The following is a 26,099-nucleotide window of genomic DNA, read 5'->3' as shown; positions in this document are numbered from 1 at the left end:
TTTTAGTCAATGTCTTGAACTTCTACATTCCAACAAAATGATAAATGACTTCATATTCTTAGTCAATGTCTTGAATTTCTGCATTCCCACAAAATACTATATATACATTTCTCTATATTTTAGCACAATTTCTTTTCTTTTCTTTTTTTTGTGAGAAACATGCATATAATACATGTACAACAAAACTACTATAAAGAGTCACCATTATTGCTTAGATAAGAGTCATAAGGTACGCTTATGCATATTTTCATTTAGTATCGATATATCTAATGGCCTCCAAAAGATGTTCTTTTTTCAGTGGTTTGCCAAGATGAACATCCATTCCAGCCTCAATTGCCACGTTAGCTTCACCACCTGATGTATGAGCAGTTAATGCAATGATTGGAATATGAACACCGTAGGACTTCTCCATTTTCCTTATTTGCTTTGTTGCTTCATACCCATTCATCACAGGCATCTGTCAAACACAAAATCATATATGATTTAGTTGGAAAAAAATTAATATGATTATGAAATATGATTGTGTGATTAAAGTTAAACTATAGTGCAAGGAATTATAATAAATTAAATTAAAATATATATTTTGAATTGTTAAACATAGAAACATGTGACATAGTCAAAAGGATGTCCTCTAATATATTTCAGATGTTCTAATCGTGAAATCAAATATACATACATACATATATATATATATATATATTATAATACATTTTTTTTTTAAAAGCCACAAAAAAGAAAATTAGAGGGAAATGATGGTCTTTACCTCACAATCCATTAAGACATAATCGTATGGAAGAATCTTCGAAATTCCAAGTTTGCTTTGATTACTTAGACCTTTGCAAACCAGATCTAAAGCTTCCTGTCCATTAACGCAAGTTTCGGCAGTTGCACCAAGCTTTAAAAGACTGGCAACAGTTAACTTGCGCAACAATACATTATCATCAGCAACCAAGAGTTTCTTCCCACTCAATGGCTTCTCATCATTTGAGTTACCAATTTCTTGTATTTCTTGTATTTCTTGCTCTTTTGGTGGAATTCCATTACTCGGAGGACTTCTTGGTTTGGACCCAACATGAGATAGAGTTTGAATGGGTGACATGCTTTTCTTCTTAGTTTCCTCAATGCTGCTACCAAGGTCTTGTAATTCTACTTGTTGAGTTGAGTGTTTATTTGTCGAAGAATTCTCTATATAAGACTGACTCCTTGATGAACTAGGATCTTTGGGAACTTTTTCAGCTTGGAACTTGATTTCTTCTTTTAGTTTGCTTGAATTCCCTTGCAATGTACCTCCAAACTCAGGAAGAAGTCTTACCACTTGATACAAACGAGAACCATGAAATGGCTTAGATATTACGACATCATTAGGATCAACTAGGTCCTCTTCAATGTGTTTGAAGTTGATGTTACGCATCATTGGTTTCTCCAACCAAACAACCTTACAAGTAGCATTGTGGAGGCCTTTTCTGAATTCAGCCACAATTCTACATAATTCTAGGAATGGTCCAGCACTTGCATCAATCACAATTAATATGAAACTTGATGCAAATTTAGGAGTAGTCCTTTTGAAGACTGATAGTATGTAGTTTGAACCATCCATGCTACTCAAAGGCACATCCTTTTCTACACCGCTAGAGTTATTAGAAGCAGACCTACTTAAGTAGCCACTTGGAGAACTCAAATCTGATTTTCCTAAAGAATTGTGACAAGAATGGTTCTCCTTATGTTTTATCTTTTGAAGAGTAGAAGGAAGATGTTCCCATTGCTTTGCTACTGATACTCTTATCCTTAAGTTCTCCATGAATCTTTGTGAAGTCCTTCGCCGTTCGTTATTTTGAATCAAGAGAACAACATGGGATGTCGTTACCTTGGGGCTAGGGGTTGTGTGAACTGTCAGCTTTGAACTAGGAGTACGTAACCACGAGCCAGGACTAGGTGTGCTAAGAGTTAGCTCAGGAGTATGGGAGCCATCAACCATTTCAAGGTCTTCTGCTTTTGCATTATTGCAACTAACATTTTCACATGTACTGAGTATCACATTGAATCTAAAGCAAGTTCCCTTTTCACCTATCTCTTTGTCCACAATTGATATATCTCCATGCATCAAACGTACCTAGCACAAAATTACAAGAAAATTAATCAATAAAAGGGATTATAATGATTTTAGACTATTAATCAAGGCACTTTAAAAGCTAGTGCATCAATAAAGTTATTTGTGGCAGTTATATGAATCAAATCCAAGTTACAACAACAACAAATGCATAATTGAGTTTAAAAAAAATATGTGGTACAATAAGTGGAAAATGTTTATCTCCATTTCAAATTGATTCATTTAATGGTTCCTTTCTATTTGTACAAACTATCACGTTATTAAAAATTTTAAATGACCTATACACTTTTTAAACTTAGAAAATAAAATATGAACCATGAAATAGGCATAATGAAGATGACTTTGAAATGGAGGGATCATGATCCTACTTAGATTGCATATCTTGAAACTCTAGTTAAACACTGCCAAAAAAAAAAAAAATGATGTGTGCGCTAAAGTTAGTCACTTACCAGAGACTGTACAATGCCAAGTCCTAATCCAGTGCCTCCTTGTCCAAGAGCTGTTTCTTTGACTTGAACATAGTTTTCAAAGACTGAGATTTGCTTTTCCTTTGGAATTCCTTTACCTGTATCATCAACCTCAAAGACAAATTCCATGGCATTTGGATCTTGTTGGGCTGCATTCATGGCTTCTAGGTCATTATATGCTTCATTGCTCTTGCGAAACAAACACTGTAAATATTTCATTAAACCATTCTGATTAGATGCAATTATTGAATTTTGCAAACTGGGTTTCCTAACCCATGTTCGAACGGTTACATGCCCCTCACAAGTAAATTTAACCGCATTGCTTAGTAAATTGCATAATATTTGCTTGAGTTTTCCCCTATCTCCTTTCACTTGTGAAAATTTGATGGCAGAACCATCATAAGGATCTAATACCACATCTACTCCCTTTTTGATACCAACAGGATGATATAAATCAACTACATCTTCAAGAAGTTGGGCCAAATCAAATTCCTCTTCTTCAAGTTGCATCTTGCCAGCCTCAATTTTGCTTGTATCAAGAATAGAATTCAGCAAACCTGAATAACTACATAAGTTATACATATTCATTGATAAAAAGAATACTTTATAAATATAAAACAATTTGCCTAAAAATATATGAAGAGATTACCTAGTAGATCCTCTGCACAAGTATCCATTTGTCTCAAATTTGTCTCCAATTCAGAACCAGGATTAGCCTCTTCATAGCACAACTCTATCAAACCTGTAAGACCTGCTAGTGACGCGCGAACATCATGGCTGGCACTAGCAAAGGCAAGACTCTTGTTCATACTCTTCCTCTCTGCTTGTTGAGTTGCTTCCATTTGTTTTATAAGAGCAGCACACAAGTGCATTTCTCGTTTGGCAGCTCTAATGAAAATATACGCAAAACTTAAAATGGAAACAACCATGGAAGTGATGATCACTATAAGGAGGGCCAATACCACTGTCCTGTTCTTGCGGACAAGGCTAACTAATCCTTTTTGTGGGAAAGCCAACACATATACCTGAAAAGAAATAGAATTCAGTTATACTACATAAATAAATGCATAAACTGTTGAATATATCCAACTAATCTCTATACCATAGGAATGACACAATATTTATCGAAAATATTTTTTATCAATAAGCTTCTGAATATCATGGCCACTTGGCTAGGTACAATCTATAAAAGACACAAGTCTATAATGTGTGGAATAAATTAATGATTAGTGGAGCATTTAGAATAGTATTTTATGCCTAGCACAAACAATAGCATTTATAATACTTATTTCTTAAGATTTTCTAGAAAGAAAAGGAGAATAAAAAGGTTTGCATTTAATTTCTAACTTGTTTATAACTAGGAATAGCATAATTCTCTCTAATCGAAAGCATACTTGATTATATAAAAAACGTGTAAAGCCTACCTAATGTGTACAAAAACAAAGAAAGAAAAGCACACATGTGATATACATGATCATATAACTTAACAAGCAAAGCTTCTTGTAATGTTTAGTGTTCAATGCAACACAAGAAAATATAAATATATAAAAATGCAGTTTTGCATATTTGCAAGATATTTAAGAATTAAAACATACCGATTGGACTCCCACCATATCAAGCGATGAACAATAAAGCATGTATTCTGTTCCTTGAATATTCAAAGTAGAAGATCTTGGTGAGCCATCTTTGATGATGCAAGAAACGTTCCCAAGAACTTTTTGTTCCCCATTTGGTTTCTTCAATTGGACAGAAACCATATTACCAGCAAGAACCATATGAGTATTTTTGAGCTCTTCTATAAGCACTTTCCCATCTTTCGTAGCCAAATACAAGCTCCCACCCTGACGATCTATACTAGTAAAACGGGCGGTTAGTACTTTGGCCGAAAACCCTAGAGAGATAACTCCTTCTCCATTAATTCTAGCTGAGCTAAGTAGTATAAGATCTTGAGAATTATTCCATCCAGTTTCCAATGAGGCATATCCATTGGTACTATTCAAGGCTTCTTGAAACCATCTTTTACTGACCAAATTCAAGGGAGGGCATTCAATGGAGTTTCCATATAATTCTCCTGTCTGATGGTTCACATGTTGGATGTAACAATTGAAGTTCTTTTTTACATTTGGAGAACTTGATCTAGAATTATATGTAGAGTTAGAGTACACTGCAAGAGTTTGATTCTGACTAGTGTAGTATGAGAAAAATAGACCTTCTAACCCAGTATATGAAATTTGAGATAAGTATGGAATTGTAGACCATGCTTGAAATAATGGAGGAGCCACCTGTAAATTAAAAAATAAAATAAAAATTATTATATCTTTAGTTGTTTCTTATTGAAAGTAATCATTTAACTACATATGATCTTTGTGAGAGAAGCATATGGATACCAACCTTAGTCTCAATCATAGAGAAAGAGAGTTTAGTTCCATTGAGAGACAACTTTAAAACTCCTGCTAAATTTGTTGCTGACGAATTTATTGGATGTAAGAACTTTGTTGTGTTCTCAATTTCATATTGCAACTTGGAGTGGAAGTCATGGGAGTTCAAATTCACTTGACGCTCAACACGACTGATCATAGAATACCAACATGGGATCAATGCAGTAGGAAGAAGCATCACAGCAAATGCCTACATTGGGAGTTTGACAGAATGTGTGAAGGATGAAGGAAAAAAATTTGTTTATAAAGAAAAATACTGAAAAAAAAAAAAAAAAAAAAAAAAGTAACCTCTTTTAAAATCCTATACAAAGTACAAACAAATCCAATACCCAAGAAGTAGTAAGAATGTGTATTTTCGTTTGTTTTCAATAGTTTCTGTTAATTAGCATGTAAAATACCAAATCCTAACACATGAATAAGAAAGTCACATATGATAACACTGCTAAGACTTGAAGACTTACCAGAAGAAATAAAAAAGAAACAGGTTGTAAAGTTATCATTGAGCCGAGTCGCATCATGATCAGGTCCTCTAGTTGTGATCACTAAAGTGTACTGCATTGAAAAATATGTAGAAAAATCAATTTGTGAATATATATATTGAAAAATAAATAAATAAGAAAAGTTGCATTCTCTAATATAGTGAATTTCTTTCATAGGCATCATACCAGGAACAAATCTCTCTCTCTCTCTCTCTCTCTCTCTCGTTGTCTCATAATAACTCAAGAAGATTGATTTCTTAACCAAATCTTTAACAACCTTTTGTATGGAAGTTTCGGCCTTATTGCTATGTCTTCTATACAGGGAAGTCAAATCTTACTTTCTATCGAGTGGACTAGAATACATGTGAACCATTACATTAATATGCAAGTAATAGAATATTTTCCTTGATGATTGAAGCGGCTCATCCATGACTTGTAGAAACTTAGAAAGCTTACTCTTTGTAATAAAAGGGTTTAAATAACTACAAGAAAAATTAGGGTTTTCAATAATGATTTTTATACACCATTAAAGTATGCCTATTGACATCAAGATTTTTTTTGTCCCCTTCAATACTGCAAAGGTGTATAAGCTCTGGCAAACATCAATCTTCTATTTACTAAGCTTTCAGACCAACAAAATAAATACTGTACAGCTAGGCAAGTAAGATTCATCAATTCATTATTGTACTCACTCCTTTATTGTTCACAGAAGTTGTTTATAGACACTCCTTGCTGAACTATTTAGGAGAAAACTATGTTCACAACATTTTTTTTTTCACTACTAATAATCAATTAAGTTATGTTTTAACTCAAACTTCCAAGCCTTGCATTATTGGAAGGGTGCAACATTGATTTAACCAAACTGATGTTTAGGCCAAATCGTTTTCATTCCTATGTTTAACTCTTAGATGTAAGTCCTAATTTGTTGCCAGAATAACACTATTTTTTGCTGACTGCTTTAAACTTCTTATGATTTTTAGTAGCAAAATATAAATATGTATACACACACAACATAATGAATATGTTACTAACAAATGTAAAGGTCTGTAGTTTAGTTATTTGGTTTATTGTAAGGAATAATTATTTTTTTAGTAATAATTATTCTTTTCTAAAATAGAAGCAATATCACATATAAAAAAAAAAGAATGGAAGTATATTTATTCTTTAATACATATAACAACATCTTTTATTCCAAGTAATAATGATTACTATTCCTAATATAATCTTCATAAATTATCATTTTTCTTTTCACTTTGGGGTAAATTCAATATAGTTGCCACTCAATTCCATAAATTTAATTATTTTTTCTTCTTTTTTCCCTTGAAATTTGAGTAATATTTTAAGTGATAGGCTACACATGATTGTGGTGCATGCTAGGTTAGTCATAACTTATAAAGATACCCCACACATACCCTGTATAAGATTAACAATGTTATAATCCATTCCATGGTTAGCAAAAGATGAATATTATATTATATGTTACATGTTTGCAAATTTAAAAAAAAAAATATATATATATATATATATTTATCATATAAAACAAAAATACTCTATAAAAAATATATTCTCTACAATTAAATTAAGTACAAAACACATGAATGTGTTTGCCATCAGTTTTTTACTTTACCTTTTTACCTTTCCTAGGTACAATTATATTTTAACCAATTTTCACCATATAAGCAATACCAGCAAAATTTTGCATTCAAATACACATGATCATATTTTTATAAAAATGCATCAATTTGACTAAACTTTAAAATTTTTATTTCTTTATTACTTGTATCAAGGATTTTTATAGCTACTTAAGTGTGTTATTATATAGATAAAAACTTATCAAAATCAATATTTTAAATTCCATTTTTTCCTATTTATATTAAATATAAAAAAAATTATATTTTTATTATAATCTCTTTTTTTTTTCTTTTTTTTATCTATTGAGTTTTTTAATTACTAGGATGATCTTCTCTAATGTCATATGTACTATGCACGTATAATTGTATTGATGTATATTCAATTGAAACAAAAATAAAATCATTTTAAATTATAGTAATATGAGAAAATAAATAATTTTTTTTTGTTATTTTGCTTGAAAAAAGTTAACTTATTTAGTTGTTTGCAAAAATAGCATATAAAATTATACTAAGTTAACACAAATATGTTAATAAATTGGAATATAATAAAAATAATAATGTAACATATATGTGTAAGTGTTCTTTCAGTCCCGAATTTTTAATTCAAATCCGTATATACTGTCTGTAGTACTCACGCCTACTTCTATTTACATTTTTGCATTTATGTTTTATGGTGAATTTTTAAAATGTTTAAAAATAAAATTATTTTGAGAAAAAAATAAAATAAACCTTGAACTCACATATATTCCATACTAATTATACTCTACATACTTCAAAAAAAAAAAAATTACAATCTACAAGTTATTGTAAGTAAAAATAATAATAATAAAAAAATAAAATTGCACCCTAGAATGACTCCATTGACTATGCTTTATTCAACTTCCTTTTAATTTTTTTTTTAATGATATAAATATATATATATATATATATATATATATTTATATATATAGATTAATAGTTAGGGTAGAAAGATTTGAATTTTGAATATTTTTGTTAGAAAGACCAAAAAATAGTAGTGAAGCTGCAAGACTCTTAGCATAACTTGATTTAGTATACATAAGATAGAAGTAAAATCCATACCAACCTTTTAAGTAAAAGATCCAACAAAATCTACTTTTATAGAATAAAAAACTAAATTGTCCTTTTGGGAAAATGAATTTGTACAATAACAATTTATCCGTAAATCTCTACACATTATATGCATGATGCAAGCAAGAGAGACAAAAAATTATTTCTTACCTTAAAAAAGCAAGAGAGACAAAAACTTTATCAAGCCAGAAGACAAGAAAGAAAAAATGTAAAACCAAGGAAGAGAGAGGACCTGTAATAATGGTGCAAGGCAAACTGGTAGCAGAGAACACGAAGAAAATCTCTTAGTCTTCGTCCTTTGTATCTAACACAAGCAACACCTTCAGTTTTTCTGGTTTCTATAAACAAAACTATGAAGCGTATATATGTATGTATAAATTGTTAGAATACTAAACTACTTCAATCTTATTCTCCATAGGCATGGTATGAGGAAGAAAACTCTCTCCTCTCTATGCCTATGAATCCATAAGATTCATTCTTTCACCAAATCATATATTTAATGAACTTTTATGTGAAAAGTTAATGTTATATATATGCTACAATGTGTTTTTAACAGGGAATTGTTAAATCCTACCGCCTGTTGAGTTATTAAAAGTATGTCTTAGCCGTTGGATTATATATACAAGATACGATGTGTTATATTTTCCTTTTTGTGGTAAATCCTCTTGGCCAATCACTTGTTCAAAACTTACTCCATTTTTTTTTTTCTAAAGGGTTTGACCTACATGAAGAAAGAAATTAGGGTTTGACTCCAGAAAAAAAAGAAAAAAAACCGGTAGTATAAAAAAAAAAAAATTGGTTAGTCAAGCCTAGATATTATTTTTTTTTTAAAATAATTTCTAGGATACTAGAAAAATACCAACTTAACTTTATATGCATCATCAAACCAAGAGTAGTAAACTAAATCAAGAAATCTTTTTAAGTCCTTTTATTACTGCACTGAACAAACCATGTCATCCTTTGATTACCATTAGAAAGATATATATATATATATATATATAAATACCATACAGCCAAAATAGTAAGATTTGTCAAGAAAATAAATCGGTTGCAAAAGCCATGCAAAACAAGAACTATGATGCATCATATTGACTGGATCTTGATTAAGTGTGTATTGTACGGAGTGTCACAGCTATGCTACACTAGTTAATTTGGGCTTTATTAACAGATACAATGAAACTCAATTATGACTAAACTAGTCCTTTTGGGACATAATGCATATGTGGCAAGCATTTTTCATTAGGTTGATATTAATTAAGGAAAAATTCTTAGATACTTCCGAAGCACGGAGAAATGGTGCTCCCTCCTCTCACATCCACCATGAATTTAATGAGTAGACTCCACCATACAGCCAAAATAGTAAGATTTGTCAAGAAAATAAATCGGTTGCAAAAGCCATGCAAAACAAGAACTATGATGCATCATATTGACTGGATCTTGATTAAGTGTGTATTGTACGGAGTGTCACAGCTATGCTACACTAGTTAATTTGGGCTTTATTAACAGATACAATGAAACTCAATTATGACTAAACTAGTCCTTTTGGGACATAATGCATATGTGGCAAGCATTTTTCATTAGGTTGATATTGATTAAGGAAAAATTCTTAGATACTTCCGAAGCACGGAGAAATGGTGCTCTCTCCTCTCACATCCACCATGAATTTAATGAGTAGACTCCACCATAAATGTGAGAGGAGGGAACACCATTCTCCATACTCTGGGAGTACCTAAGAATTACTCTTGATTAGGTGTGTGTTGTATGAGTGTGTGTTGAGTTCTACGTTAGAAGTCCTTTTAGGGTATATTGTGGCTAGCATTGACCGTCAAAATGTTAGGATTGGTAGAATTGTTGGTATAAAATTGGTTAATGTCATAGAAAGCCACGAGAAAGAAGGAAGAAGTTGACAAGAGATGAAGGTTTTGTTTGTTTTGAAATAAAATATTTTCAAACGTAAAATATTTTCAGGTATTTGGTGTGACATGTAAAATTTTTCAAACAAACCACCAAAACTAGTGCCTCAGCCACTAGAGCAGCTAGTGCTAGAGGTCCAATGATTAGATTGCCGAAACCGGCAGCCAAAATGGTGGCTCCAAAGACCAGACCATGGTTAACTTTTGTCAAAATGGGGTCTCTGGTGACCAAAATGTTGGTATTGGTCACCGAAATGGCGATTCCGACAACCTAACCAATGAATGCTACCTAAATAACATCTTTAGTGATTAGACCACTAGCACCAATTGTTAAAACAGCAGCTTCTGCCACCTAACTACAGGCAACTATCTCCAAAACGACAACTCCATGACTGGACCGACTACACCAATCACCAAAATGACGAATCTAGCCACTGGATCGACAACCTAACCACCATATGGGGTCAAGGAGGGAAGACACTACGTGTTTTTTGAAAATGTTTTGTAAAATTTTTTATGTTAAAACATTTAACACCTTTTATAAAGGATTTTAAGATAAAAAAAAATAAACATTTTATATACAAATGAATACTTAAAAATGGGAAAACATTTTTTAGAAAATATTTTAATTCAAAGCAAACGGAATGGAAATGAAAAACAAAAAACCTAGGAATGGATGGCTTTGATACCATGTAAAGAAAATGATAGGCTTTGATACCATGTGAAGAAAATGATAGTAGGAAAAATGGCTTGTCACTTTTATTTATTGTATAGTGTGTGTATATATATACTAAGATATATGGTACGAATCCCACAATTACATAATCACGATAATAATTAAATTCCTAAAAATAATTATTTGACTACATACAATCAATTTAAATGATTTCTATAAGGGATCACTTAATCATGATAGCTGATTTGTGATTCACAATCCAAATCAATTTGAGTTATTATTGAGAATATTCTGTCATTTTAATTGTAGTTTTGACCATGCAAATTATTTATAATTAATTTGATTTATTTAATTTCCTGAAATATTCTTGACAATATTTGTTCATTAATTTTTTTTTTTTCACATAAAGTGCTTGCCACGTTATGTTTTGAATCGTGTATAATGGAGAGCCAGTTTTAAAATTATACAAAAAAAAATTTCCCATTGTTAATTATGCCAAAAGAAATTGGGAAAATGATAGAGAAGCTTGTTGAAACACTCATACAAAGTTTCTATACCAAATTTTTAATCATTATATTTAATTATATATAAATTCATTTTTGAAGCCAGTTATATATGATTTATATAATTTTCTCTAATAAAAATATTTAGCAATGATAGCCTTAAAAGTAATTCTATTTGCTCCTAAAAAAGGGAGAAGTGTTGTTTGTTTTCTACTTTTGATAATTAAATCTATGATAGTACCTATTCGTGTGAGATGAGTGAAACATTACATTACTACTAGAATATTGAATAATTGTCTATTTGAGTTGCATGGAATATACATGTAAGGGGGAAATGCAACTAAATCAGCAACGAACACGACTTGAGCTTTTATAATCATATGAGTTGCTTTTTACTAATTATTGTAGTTCGTTTGTAAAAGATTTCATAAGGAATGTGTTAAATTTCTCCTAAATTAAAATAAGTGTTACTAATGATTCAATTAGTTGTATTTTTACTTTGTATTAAATTCAATTATGTTTCCTCAACTCCAAAAATTCGATTTAATTTTTAGAAAAGTTTGACTCCAAACCAATTGGAGCTATCTTTCTCCATATGTGGCAATTGAAGAGATCATCCACGAGTGGTTTTAATCACATTACTCTTAATTAGTCGAGTGCTTTTTAAAAATAATACACATGGATAGTCTTATAAATTGTCACGTTTATAGTGAGTTAGAGGAGATCTCTCCAAATTGGTTTTAAGCTTAACTTTATTTGTGATTTTTTGAGAGATATACTACATACTGCATAGATTTAGAGTTAAAACTATGTATATCTAAAGGAGAAACAAAGACTTTTAAAGATGGTAATAGAATATTTATAAAATATATATTATAACTAGGATATGTATATAACATGTTAAATTATATATATAAATAATTTAATATATATCAAATAAAATATGTGTGTATATATATATAAAATATATCAGGATAGTGCGAGCAAAACCCATCTCTACTCTGTCACCTATTTGGGGTGGGAAAATTTTGCTTTGGATAATGTAGGACATGGTAGATCATATTAACATCCCTACTTTACATTGAACCAACACTATGTTATGGATTGTGGCTTAAAATTGTTCTTAGAAAGAGGGTGATAAACTTAAAGAGTAGCCTTCTTTGTCCAAATCACTACTTCCTTATATGAAATGAAACTTGGATGATTATAAAGAGTGAAAAGTATAAATAGTTTTAATTTAAAAATATGCGGGATTTGACAATGACAAAATGAAGTGGGAAAGAAAGAGATTTGAATTTATTTTCTTTATCCTATATTTGGATGAAGGGAAAGGCGGGGGTATAAGAGGAGAGACATATAGGGAAAAGAGGAAAGGGGAGAGGTATAAATGGTTTTTAATTTAAAAATACACGGGATTTGATAATGACAAAATGATGTGGGAAAGAAAGAGATTTAAATTTATTTTCTTTATCCTATATTTGGATGAAGGGAAAGGTGGGGAGAGAAGAGAGAAAAACAAGGAAAAAATGAGAGGGGAGAGTTATAAATGGCTCTTAATTTAAATATATGCGGGATTTGTCAATGACAAAATGACATGGCAAAGAAATAGATTTAAATTTATTTTTTTATCCTATATTTGGATGAAGGGAAAGGCAAGGAGAGAAAATGAGAGAAAAATAGGGAAAAGATGAGAGGGGAGAGGTATAAATGGTTTTTAATTTAAAAATATGAGGAATTTGATAATGACAAAATGACGTGGGAAAGAAAGAGATTTAAATTTATTTTCTTTATCCTATATTTGGATGAAGAGAAAGGCAGGGGGAAAAGAGGAGAGAAAAATAAGGAAAAGATGAGAGGGGAGAGGTATAAATGGTTTTTAATTTAAAAATACACTGGAGTTGATAATGACAAAATGACGCGGGAAGGAAAAAGATTTAAATTTATTTTCTTTATCCTATAAAGGTAGGAAGAGAAGATGAGAGAAAAATACGGAAAAGAGGAAAGGGGAGTGGTATAAATAATTTTTAATTTAAAAATACGCGGGATCTGTCAATGACAAAATGACGTGGGAAAGAAAGAGATATAAATTTATTTTCTTTACCCTATATTTGGATGAAATGAAAAGCAGGAAGAGGAATGGAAAGTGACCGGAATGTACTAAATTTTAGTATATTCTAACTACTTTCTCTATTCTCCCTCCATCTCCTACCATTTCAATTTCTCTGAAAGTTTTAATATCTCTTGATCCATTGAGATTTGCAAAGTTTTGTAGCCATGAACGTTGAAAAAGGAAGACCAAACAGATGATTTAAGGCTAATTTCATTTAGACGTTGGCTGATGATAGCTGTTACAACAAATTATTTGTGGCAATTTTAAGTTTGACTTGTATGTTCACTTTTTATGCATTTCTTTTTCCTTTCTCTTTGATTCTCCTACTTGCAAACGATTTTTCCAAGGATCAATAATAACAAAAAATGTACGACAGATGTAATCATTCATCACAAAAGATAGCAGAGAAGATTTTTTTTTTTTTTTTTTTAATAATATATCTTAGATCATTTTCTTAAGTAAAAAGATGCATGATTTGTAAAAATCCTTAGAACAAACCAAATAAGTAAAAAAAATCTACTGAAATCTACTCTTGGAAAACAAACTATAAATGACCTTTTGTACAGGTTCTTTGTAAATGAATGTCAGGTGAAGTGATATATCTATGTCTCTCTTTTCTTTCGATTCATTATTCATGAACTAGCAAAAGAAAGTGTTTAAGATTAGATAAATTAACCATACCCCAATATAAAATAAGAGAAAGCAAAGCTGAGAGAGAGAGAGAGACAGAGAAAGAGAGAGGACCTGCAAGAGCACGCCGGAAATCAAAGGGTGATGGAGAAGAGGGTGAAAGCTGTCTTCGTTTCTTTGTTGCAAACAAACGTCAGTTTCAATGTCTAGATTTGTATGTCAAAGGGTACTGCACTCTCTCAGTCTCTCATGGTCTTAAATGGGCGAAATTGCATGTATCAAATATGGAAGGGAGCAACGGAAATCATTCTTAGGCAACGTGTTGAAAAGTTCAATGGAAAAGTGTGCCCTATTTTGGAATTTTTAGTGATAATTGTGCTTTTCACAAAGCAAAAACCGTGGTGAAGATCATGGTTTCTTGCTGAGAATGCACCATTTTTTGGCATTTGGCATAGGTATATTGACTGTTTGGGGCACCTCCATGCAGCAAAATCCACTCTCACTCCTCAAAAAGAAGAGAAAACAAAACAATATAGCTATGACAATTTTGGAGGTCAACTGGAAAACCAGTTACTGAGGAGTTACATTACCAGCACACAGTTTTTACATCTAAAGAATCTTTCAAATCTGAGATAAGCTCGCACAGTTTCTTTAAAGGATAAACAGAGACTACTTTTTAAAAAAAAAAAAAAAATTCAAGAGTTTATTTATACATGATGAATAGTTGAAATAATACCAATGTTTGAAGTTAAAGTATATCAAGTTCTGAAAGTTAAATTAAAATTTTTTTTTGTGAAAAAAAAAAAAAAGAAAAAGAAAAAAGCTAGAATTACAAGAACACATCTTAAGGCAAATCACAAATTTATCTGCATTGCGTTTGTTATGTTCATTTCGCCTAATATCATTTTTATTGTTAAGGTGAATAGGTGTTATTTTAACTATAAATTAATTATTAAAAACAAAAAAAAAAACTATAAATTAATTATAGGTATTATGCTATTAGCTTAAATGTTTTTTTTTTTTTAAAGAAGAATATTAGCTTAGATGTTAAAATGATAGAATCCTGAAAGCTCAAATATGGATTTCTAATTTTTCAGATAAGACTTAGTGTTCACTCTGGTTGAATATGTATCTCTAGGTCCCAAAGAAAAATAAAACTAATTGAAAATATATATTTAGCAAAATTATTTTATAATATTTATTGGACCATTATATATCCATTTAAAATATAGCTATTTAAATTTGATTTGAAATTCAATTTTTAATACTCCAATCAGATAATTAAAAATTTGTCATCAAGATGGAGAGGTGGTTTTCCCCAATTCTTAGCGTCACATGTCACCAGATTTAAAGAGTACATTGCAATTCTTTTTAGTTTATTTCAAAGAATATAATTGTGGCATTTTTTTTAGATAGTTACAATATGCTGCTAACTCTGCAACTCAAACCCTTTCCTCAGCCCTAGAACTCAATCACTTTGTTCATAGAGAAATATCAATTAAATTACATGACTTTTGATAATAGTGTTGTAATACAAAATTTTTTTTTCCTCAATGAATGTAATACATATTATTGTAATCAAAGAGGATATCTAAGAGGATACTCTATTAATATGCTAATAATTGCATGTTGTTTTTTACTAGTCTTTAGACTTCTTACCAACTAATGCATTTACGAACTTATTAAGGAGTTCAAATCTCCTATCCCATTATTAATTAATTGTAGTAATTAATTAATTAGGTGTACATGTGGCAAGTTTTTATTGATGGAGTATAAGGTGGAGTAGGAAAAGTGGGACAGAAGATTTGGACTCCTTATTAATGTCATATTTTCACAACTTTTTTTATTTTTTTAGGAAAGAATTCCACATATAATAGGGTTTTAGAATTCTTATGGTAACTTTACTATTTGTTTAAATATTGATGATATGGCAAAAGTCAATCCACTTATTTTAGATTTGATATATAACATTTTAGCAATTCCATGATAATATTACCCTTGAACTTTAAAAAAAAAAAAAAAAAAAATAGTATACTAGCATTATGCCCGTGCGATGCACAGTTTAATCAAAATTCATATGTAAATAATTTTTTTTATTAATCTACTTAAAAATAAATGTGTATGGGCACCAGGCCCCCTGGCTTGGCGGCCTAGCCCATCTCCCCATCCCCATTTCGGGCCTATAGCCTCGATCCGGGCACCTCAAGGACCAATCTAGGCCCAAGAACCAAGATGAGACTACACTGTCTTGAACACCCACTGCAAGCCCCTTCTAGTCGTCTTAAACCTGGTCGGGGGTATCATTGCTTGGAGATACCTTGTACTTGGCTGCCCGGTAGTGCCTTCGAGAGTATTGCTGCCGAGCAAGCCTTTGAAGGTGGGAATCAGTTCCAATGCCATTACTACCTTTCCGACGGAATGCCCACTTAGGAACGATGTAATTAGACCTCCATTCGCACAAGTGAGGGAGTAATCATGACACCTCCACTCACCTCGAGCTATAAACAGGAGAATGAATTAAGAAGTGGGGGTTGGCAATTCTGGAGAGAACACACAGAGAGAAAAGGGACTATTCCAAAAGAAGAGGGAGTGGCTTTGTGGGAGAGAGAGGGGCTTGCAAAAACAAGAGTGAGTGACTGGGCCTCCGGGTGAAGGACCACCCATAGTAGGAAACCCAAAACCCACAATACAAATAGATTGTGAGTCCAATTATAGGTAGAACCTGTTAACCCCACATTGGGTAAGCACAAAATGAATATTTTACTTTTAAGTTATATAATGAATGCATATTGTGTGAGACTAAGGTATCATAAAATACATACATACATACATACATACATACATACATACATATATATATATATATATATATATATATATAGACATACACACATAATTGAATGGAAGATGGTAGAAATACCTTAAAAAAAAAATGATTTTCAATAATACATTGAACTTTAAGGCTCAATTAATCATACGTATTTAAATGGATAAACCTTGAATTTAATAATTAAAAACTATCAAAAACAACAATTGAAATCATATTTAAGTTGAAACCTCAATTCAATAATTAAAAAAAAAAAATCTAAATTACTAAACATTTAAATTTTTGAAGTAGAGAGACTCACATGAGGATTTAATTTTTGTCATTGAAAGCATGAGAGAAGACATTGAAACTTGAAGTTTAAGTCCCGTGAGTATAAACTCATTAAACTTATAATTTTATTAAAAAAAAATAATAGCTAAATGAATTACAATTATATAATCAAAAGTAAAAATCACGCAACATATTTGTGTATATGCATGAAAAAAGAACTGAATTCAACATTTATTGTAGAAAAAAAGGTAGTGTAATCTTACCCCTGTCTAGCTAATTCTTGTCATAATCCCTTAGTTTTGTGAGGAGAGAGAGAGAAAAAAGCTTCTTTTGACAAAAAAAAAGAAGCTTTTTTACAATTGTTTTTACTTTAATTTATCCAAAAACAATTCTAGTAAATCGGTAAGAACAAATAACTTACTATCTTTTTTTTTTTTTTTTTTTGGAATGTAAATAAAGACTAGATGGATTAGATGAACTTGAGAAGGATTAGATTACACTACGTTGCTGCTTTTTTCTTTTTCTTTTTCCCTTTTATTTTATAATACACATTGCTAATTTTTTTTTTTTCTAATACACGTTGCTTCTTCTTTTTTTATAATACACGTGCGACCTTTTTTTATATATAAATGTTTTCTTTTACGTGTAGTATAGTAATTAAATAAGGATTAGATGGATAAAGAATTTGAATTGTAATTAAATTAAGATATTTATCAACTTAGAAATTATAGTAGATGAAAAATTATATATATTTTTAAAAATCTAAAAAATTTCTGCATTATGGTGCAGCCACTTGGCGCAACCACAACTTAGATGGATTAGATGAAAAATTTGAGAAGGATTAGACTACACTACATTGTTGCCTTTTTTCCTTTTTCTTTTTCTTTTTTTTATAATACATGTTGCTTCTTCTTTTTTTTTTTTTTGTACTACACATTGCTACCTTTTATATATATATATATATATATATATATATGTTTTCTTTTACACATAGTATAGTAATTAAATAAGGATTAGATGGATTAGATGAAGAATTTGAATTGTAATTAAATTAAGATATTTATCAACTTAGAAATTATAGGAGAAGAAAAATTATTTATATTTTCTTTATAATACACGTTGCTATTTTTTTTTTTTTTGTAATACACGTTGCTACCTTTATATATATATATATATATATATAAATGTTTTCTTTTACGTGTGGTATAGTAATTAAATAAGGATTAGTGGATCAGATGAGGAATTTGAATTGTAATTAAATTAAGATATTTATCAACTTAGAAATTATAGGAGAATAAAAATTATATGTTTTTAAAAAAATCTAAAAATCTAAAAAAAATTCTGCAATATGGTGCAGCCACTTGGCACAACCATGATTTCTAAGCCCAACTTTTACTATATAGTATATGATATAATATTTTAGTAGCAATATTCCTATCGGGATGAAAGTTAAATCCAAATAATGCTAAGTGTCCAAGTCATAAAATCTTATGACAATTTTTTTTTTAGGAAACAGTAATACTTATTAGAACACATACGAAAATAATAATAGTGTTTTAAACTGGGTTTATAATACATTACATAATTAGAGTACAACTACAAAAGGGTAGGACCTTTGTAGTTATAGATCAAGGCTATAAACAGCGGACACTAAACACACATAACCAATGCAGGATAAACATCCCTATTTTATTTTTTTGAGTAAATAGTAATACTTATTAGAAAACACATGAAAATAATAATAGTATTTTAAACCGGATTTATAATACATTACATAACCAGAGTACAATTAAAAAGGGCCTAACATTTGTAGTTGTAGACTGAGGTTATAACAGTTATGACAAATATTTGAGAACCCATCTATAATTGGATGTTCAAAGAGGAAAGTTTTCAATTCTCTAAAGGACAAAGAGGAAAGTTTTCAAACCTCTCTCAAAAACCGGTCAGGAGATTCTAATCAAAGCAATTACACAATTTATAACAACATGATGAGTTAGAATTGATGGGGTCACTATAAGAGAGGCCTAAAATGAGATGGATGAAATGGGTGATACATGCATCACTGCGATTACAGCTTGCTTAACTGGATTTTCTTGGTCTGGTTTGGCAGGTTATGGAGAATGAAGAAGGGCATGTTTTAGAGAAATTCACCATGTTAGTTTAGGTGATATGGACCCTATGCAACAAATTACTAACTATTTGAGAAACACAAAATGGATTCTCGAAAACTCAATATCTTAAGTATCACAGAGAGTTCATGCAACACTCAACAACGACACCGAACTCTTAAGATTTAATTTCACTAAAATAGATACCTCCATGTCAAGGCTAGTTTAAGGTAAATTTTGATGGTGCGATAATTAAAGAGGAAATATCTGGTATGAGAGTGATTATACAAGACTTGGAGGGGATATTCATTGTTGGGATGCCTAAGCTGGGTTGACTCATCACATTTTGTGGCCAAACGCGACAATATTCTAAAACAATACATTTTATGAAAAGTTATTAGTTTCTTTCAATATCCTAATGGTGATGCTCATTTAACACCTTTTTACAAAGGCAACAATTTGAAATTTTTTTTTTTACAACTTTATTGGTTTCTTTGTACTAATGCCACTATGATCATGTCAAAATCATGAAATATTAACCATGTTATTGAAATGTTAAATGTCTTTCATGCAAATATGACCATATTTCTATGAAGATTTTTCATATATGTAAAATATTTTTTAAAAATTGTAAATTATAAATGGTGTGTTTTTTATTGAATACCTAGATTCAATTTCAAACAAATTATTTTGAAACCTCACTTAATAGAGGGCCAACCCAACACATTTGGGGCTAGACACAAATGTAAAATGTACTGTTACTTAATATTTTATAAGTGATGCATGAATTTTTTTTTTTTTAATTCCAACATTTTTATTTAATTTAATACATTAATTAGACCATTTCCATGTATTTATAAAATGTATTTTAAAACTATTAATTCTAAAAATATCAAAACAATCAGTGTCATAATAAATATTATATTTTAGACGGTCATTGTTTCTATTGGCAATGTTGGACTTCAGTTATTGATCAATAAATTTCATTAATGAATTTTTCTCGAAAATTATTAATTGTAATTATAATTTGGCCAAAGTTTAGCTACAAAATTAGTTGTAGCATAAGGTTATAACCTTACTCAATATCTTTTTATTAGGGATGAATTTTGACAAATCCACCATTGGATTACATCTTCTTTTTACATCCTCCATGTTTGCAAAATTTATAAAAAATTAAAGATCAGTAGTTATGTCATCAATAAATTATTTAAATTGCAAGTTTTTGTAGTTTAAAATTATGCATAAAATATAAACTTGTAGATCATATAGTAAATAATATCCAATTGACACAAAAATATGACATGTATATTGTAGGGATAAGGGTCCCAAGAACATATATTGGGCCTTGGGCCTTGTCCGAGGACACTTTGCGGTCCGAGGATAGATAAACAGTAATGAGTATGTAAGACTCAAGACCCCATGAGCGAGCTATTGGTGAGAATACTGGGGAAGGTAAGCTAAGGAGGAGTGTTTCCTTGGCTAAGTGAAACAGAGGTCAGAAAGAGTGTCCTGTCATCCGGTGACCTTTCGGGAAATTCTAGTGATAACGATATACATTATGAACGTATAGGACAACTGGGAGGTGGGAAATATCTAAGGGAAAGCTACTATCACCGAATTGAATGTTCTATAGCTAACTCTCTGGCCACATTAATGAGGAAGTGATACCTGAACAGTAGTTTTCAGCCTTACAGCTGCTCTCCAAGATTTCAGGAAGGTGTTGATGTGACAGGGATCAACACCAACAATCTAATCTACACATGAAAGACAGAGATGAAGGCAAAGAGATAGTATAAAATAGGAAAAAGGCAATGAGAGTAAAGGATCGAAAAAGGGGAGAGAAAACACTGTAGCAATCAAGAATTGAACTTGTAATCAAACTTGAGAAGAAATATATAAGAACTGATTTCCTCGGATTATGCCGAGGATGATTTCCTTTAGTTTAAATCATTCTGTCCTCATTTTCTTGTCATCTAGATCCACTTTCTCTTTACAAATTCATTGTATTAGGCTCTTTAGATCTAAGTTTATGCATCCTTTAGGCTTGGGAGTCAAATTGTGACCTTAAAATTGGCGCCGTTTGTGGGAAATTCTGGTGTTGTGGTGAGTTTAATGTTCAAATATGGTGGGTTTAGGTCCACACCAGGAGGAATCTATGGGGTCTCGACATCAAGATCATTTCCTTCATCTTGAACAAAGAAAGGACCGGGAATGAAGTGTGCATACCACTCATAGTAGTAGAAGTTAATCTCAAACTGGGAGCTACACCTCTCATGAGAAAAATGCTAGGAACACGCAGCTGGAGATTAATCATTTGAAGAGGAAGTTGCGCCACGAACAGTGAAGGCGAACTCCCTTCAATTCTGACTTCTCTTCCGACGATGAAGAGGATGGTAGTTATAGACCCAGATCAAGGACTCCTTATAGTGAGTCTTTCTTGTATGATGAGGACTAGGGGTGTTCGCGGTTCGGTGCAGTGCGGTTTTGGGCTATTTTTAGCACCGCACTTTGCGATGCAGTTTAGCTAAAATCATAACTGCACTACACCTTATTTTTGCGGTCACATGTGCGGTGCAGTGCGGTGTGGTGCAGTTTAGAGTTTAACCAAAATCATAACCGCATTGCACCTCATTTTTGCGGTCACATGTGCGATGCTATATATAATATAAGGTTTGAAGTTGGTATATTTTTTAAATTATGGGCATTTCCTACCCATCCCAAAACTAATTTTTTCCCCTTTTTTTGGCCAAGTTTTAAATTATTTACTAGTTTTTCTTTATTTTGGGTTAGCTTTTCTAGTCAACACTTGCTAGAGTTATCAAACTTTTTTTTTTTTTGGAAAACTAGGGTTATTAAACTATTAATAATATATTTAATATTAAAAACAAATAAATATATTAATATATAGAGAGGATGCGGTGCGGTGCAGTTTGTGCGGTTTTCTTATTATAAAACCGCAAACCGCATTGCACCATGTGGTGCGGTGTATTGTTATTTGTGGCGCGGTGTGGTTATGCTATTTTGCGGGCGGTTTTAGTGCGGTTTTTATGATTTGTGCGGTTTATGTGGTTCGGTGAACACCTCTAATAAGGACTACCACCATGAGCGCAGAAACAAGAACTCGTCTTCCAAAGGCTTGGGAAATGATGCGATGAGCAAAGCACTCAATCAAATTTCCAGATCACCCTTCACCCGCAGAATTGAGGGAGGGAGACTTCCTCGGCAGTTCACTCAGTCCACGTTCACCATGTATAATGGTCGAATAGACCCTGTGGAGCATGTAAGCCACTTCAATCAGAGAATGGCTATCCACTCCAAGAATGAGACCTTGATGTGTAATGTATTCCCATCTAACTTGGGGCCTGTAGCAATGAGGTGGTTTGATGGCCTGGGTGCAAGTTCCATTGATTCCTTTAAGGAGCTCACTTGGACATTTGGATCTCGTTTTAGCACATATAGTAGGGTTCCTCGGCCCTTAGATTCCCTGTTATCCATGTCCATGCAAGAAGGGGAGATCCTGAAAACGTACTTGGACATATACTAAGAGATGTTCAATGAGATCGATGGGGACCTTGATGACATGGCCATAAGGACTTTTAAGGTCGGCCTGCCTACTGAGCACGATTTGAGAAAGTCCTTGACCAAGAAGCCGGTAAAGAGTGTGAGTCGGCTTATGGATCATATTAATGAATACAAGTGGATTGAGGAAGACCAGCAGCAAAGGAAGGGAAAGGATAAGGTTATCCCTCAAGACAGGAGGGATTTTAGGTCGAACAGATACAATAATAGCAAGCCCTGAAGGGATTTTGCTGGGTAATTTGGGTTTACGGCTCCTTGGGTGGTTAACACGGTGTTCCGAGAGCCAATACATCAAGTCTTGGAGAAGATCAAGAATGAGCCATACTTCAAATGACCAAACAAGATGGGAGAAAACCCCATGAGGTGCAACCAAAGTCTTCATTGCTAATACCACCAGAAGCGAGGGCATAACACCGAGGACTATAGAACTCTATGGAACCATCTAGAGCAACTAGTTAGAGATGGAAGGTTACAACAGTTTTTGTATCGGCCCAATGGGCAAAGAGACCAAGCAAGGTCAGGGGCTCAGGAGAATGCTTCTTCGAGGCCCCCTTTGGGCACAATTAATGTCATTTTTGTTGCTCCTAGGAGAACTAGTTCTCATCCCTCAAAGGTGATATTTGTAGCTCGGCTACCCATCGAGAACTCTAATTCTGAGCCGAAAAGGGCTAGAGTGAAAATCCGACCGGTGTTGAGTTTCCCGGACGAGGACAAGATTGGAATCATACGGCCACACAATGATGCTTTAGTGGTCACCCTCAAGATAGGAGGGTATGATGTGAAAAGGGTGTTGGTAGACCAAGGCAGTGGTGCAGAGATTATGTACCCTGACTTGTACAGAGGGCTAAACTTGAAGTCTGAGGATTTAACAACCTATGATTCACCTTTGGCAAGTTTTGATGGGAAAGTTGTCATCCCAAAGGGTCAAATTAGATTGCCCATATAAGCAGGTTCGGAGGTAGTGGAGGTAGACTTCATAGTGGTGGATGCTTATTCCCCCTATACTGCCATTGTGGTAAGGCCCTGACTCCATGCCCTGGGGCCCGTTTCTTCAACCCTGCACTTGAAGGTAAAATATCCCTCGAGGGACCAGATTGAAGAGCTTGTTGGGAGCCAATCTATGGCTAGGTAGTGCCTGGTGGTTGCAATTATGCATCAGTCTAAAGCTGAGTCATCGGCTTCTATTGAGGGGGGCTCATAGCAATCAAGGATTCCAGTCCTATTTACAAATACGGTGTCAGAAGGGGCAAAGTATGAGAGGTTGGAGGAGATTGCTATTGATGGTGATTCGGTGAAGTTTTTCAAGTCAGAGCTCAGTTACCCCTCGGAAGAAGGAAGAGCTGTTAGCGTTTCTAAGGAGGAATATTGATGTGTTTGCATGAAATGCTTATGAAGCTTCTGGGGTGGATCCAGACTTCATTTGCCATCATCTGAATGTCAAACTATCCTCCCTAGTAAGCAACCACCTCGGCGCTCATCTAAAGAGCATTCTGATGCTGTCAAGGAGGAGGTGAATAAGTTTAAGTAGGCTGGGGCTATTAAGGAAGTTTTTTACTCTGAGTGATTGGCCAATACAGTGGTAGTGAAAAAGAAGAATGGGAAGTGGCGGGTATGTGTGGACTTCACAGATCTGAATAAAGCTTGCCCTAAAGACCCTTTCCTATGCCTCGAATAGACCAATTGGTGGATGCCACTATGGGCCATCCTCGGATGAGCTTCCTAGATGTCTTTCAAGGGTACCATCAAATACCTTTAGTTTTAGGTAATCAGGAGAAGACAGCTTTTGTCACCCCTATTGGGAATTACCACTACAAGGTGATGCCCTTTGGCCTAAAGAATACAGGGTCTACTTATCAAAAGATGATGACCAGGATGTTTAAGCCACAGCTAGGAAAAAAAAAGATTTATATAGACGACATGGTGGTTAAGAGTAAGTTGGAATCTGAGCATATTAATGATCTTGGTAATATCTTTAAGATCTTGAGGAGACACAAGCTGCAACTTAATGCTTCTAAGTGCTCTTTTGGTGTCAGATCAGGGAAGTTCTTAAGATACATGGTTACACACCGCGGAATTGAAGTCAACCCTGACCAAATTAAAGCAATTAACAATTTACGGCCACCTCGGAATCCCAAAGAAGTTCAGAAGTTGACAAGGATGACTGCCACTCTAAACCGATTCATTTCCCGATTAGCAGACAGGTGTAGATCTTTCTTCCAGTTGTTGAAAAAGTGGAAGGGATTTGAATGGACTAAGGAGTGTGTCTTGGCCTTCCAGCAGTTGAAGGAATACCTATCTCGACCACCCATTATGTCCAGACCCGAGGTGGATGAAGTTTTGTTTGCTTACATTGTTATGGCTTCCCATGCAGTGAGCTCGGTGCTTGTATGGGTTGATAGTGGTGTACAGAGGCCAGTTTATTATGTGAGCAAGTCACTACATGAGGCCGAGGTTCGTTACCTACCACTGGAGAAGGCCATTTTGGTAGTGGTGCATGCTACGCGTAAGCCCCTTCACTACTTTCAATCACACACAGTTGTTGTCCTAAACCAACTTCCGTTTAGATCTCTACTTCGGAGTGCTGATTACACCAAGAGGATTGCCAAGTGGGGCACAATCTTAAGGGCTTTTGATATTAAATACATGCCTTACACCTTTGTCAAGGGTCAGGTCCTCGCTGATCTGGTAGTTGAGTTTGCTGAAACCCTATTTGAAGAAAAATTTGAGAAATAGAACATAAATGGAAAATCAGTTGGCATGGTCTCCCTACAAGAGCCTTCACCCTAGAGAGTACACGTTGATGGTGCAGCGAATCAAAAAGGGTCTAGAGTGGGGCTAGTTATAATTTCACCTGAGAAGATCATTATTGAAAAATCTTTAAGGTTAGGCTTCTCGGCCACCAATAATGAGGCCGAGTACAAGACTCTATTGGTAGGGATGATTATGGTTCAGAGAATGGGAGGAAAGGCAATGGAGATGTTTTTAGATTTGAGATTGGTTGTAGGCTAGGTAGGGGCAGAGTTGGAAGTAAAAGATCTCAGAATGCAAGAATATTTGAACTAGGTTAGACACTTATAGTCAGGATTTGAGTCTTTTAACTTATCACAAATCCATAGAAGTAGAAATACTCATGCTGACTCTCTTGCCACGCTCGCAACCTCCTCGGTACAAAGTTTACCTCGAGTGATCCTTGTGGAAGACTTGTGTAAGCCTACTGAAGTAGAGAGAAACGTGGTTCATATTCATCAAATTAGGGTGGGTCCTAGCTGGAT

General features: G+C 33.0%; 2 protein-coding genes across 2 annotated transcripts; one reads left to right on the top strand and one right to left on the bottom strand.

Moving 5' to 3' along the window:
• Positions 1-235: 235 nt before the first annotated feature.
• Positions 236-22,743, bottom strand: LOC115973671 (histidine kinase CKI1-like). Its single transcript, XM_031093932.1, has 7 exons — positions 22,576-22,743; positions 4,966-5,202; positions 4,170-4,856; positions 3,224-3,599; positions 2,557-3,131; positions 764-2,110; positions 236-457 (listed from the first exon to the last, which is right to left on the bottom strand). Exons 1-7 carry the CDS (start codon positions 22,741-22,743, stop codon positions 248-250), a joined length of 3,600 nt encoding a protein of 1,199 aa, XP_030949792.1. The 3' UTR covers positions 236-247.
• Positions 22,744-22,795: 52 nt separating this feature from the next.
• LOC115973663 lies at positions 22,796-23,773 on the top strand. Its single transcript, XM_031093922.1, has 2 exons — positions 22,796-22,987; positions 23,225-23,773. Exons 1-2 carry the CDS (start codon positions 22,796-22,798, stop codon positions 23,771-23,773), a joined length of 741 nt encoding a protein of 246 aa, XP_030949782.1.
• The last annotated feature ends 2,326 nt before the right edge of the window (positions 23,774-26,099 follow it).

The sequence above is a fragment of the Quercus lobata genome, chromosome 2 (assembly GCF_001633185.2).
Source record: "Quercus lobata isolate SW786 chromosome 2, ValleyOak3.0 Primary Assembly, whole genome shotgun sequence".
Lineage (NCBI taxonomy): Eukaryota > Viridiplantae > Streptophyta > Magnoliopsida > Fagales > Fagaceae > Quercus > Quercus lobata.
The sequence above is the reverse complement of the archived record's forward strand: the minus strand, read 5'-3'. Positions and strand labels throughout refer to the sequence as shown.

Excerpts from the sequence above, each read along its gene's own strand:
- LOC115973671 (XM_031093932.1), bottom strand. The coding sequence starts at position 22,743 with ATGGATAACAGGGAATCTAAGGGCCGAGGAACCCTACTATATGTGCTA. Across the intron at positions 5,203-22,575 it reads GGAATACATTACACATCAAG|GCATTTGCTGTGATGCTTCT; the intron begins GTCTCATTCTTG and ends CTCCCAATGTAG. Across the intron at positions 3,132-3,223 it reads TTGTGCAGAGGATCTACTAG|GTTTGCTGAATTCTATTCTT; the intron begins GTAATCTCTTCA and ends GTAGTTATTCAG.
- LOC115973663 (XM_031093922.1), top strand. The coding sequence starts at position 22,796 with ATGTTCAATGAGATCGATGGGGACCTTGATGACATGGCCATAAGGACT. Across the intron at positions 22,988-23,224 it reads AAAGGAAGGGAAAGGATAAG|AAGCGAGGGCATAACACCGA; the intron begins GTTATCCCTCAA and ends TAATACCACCAG.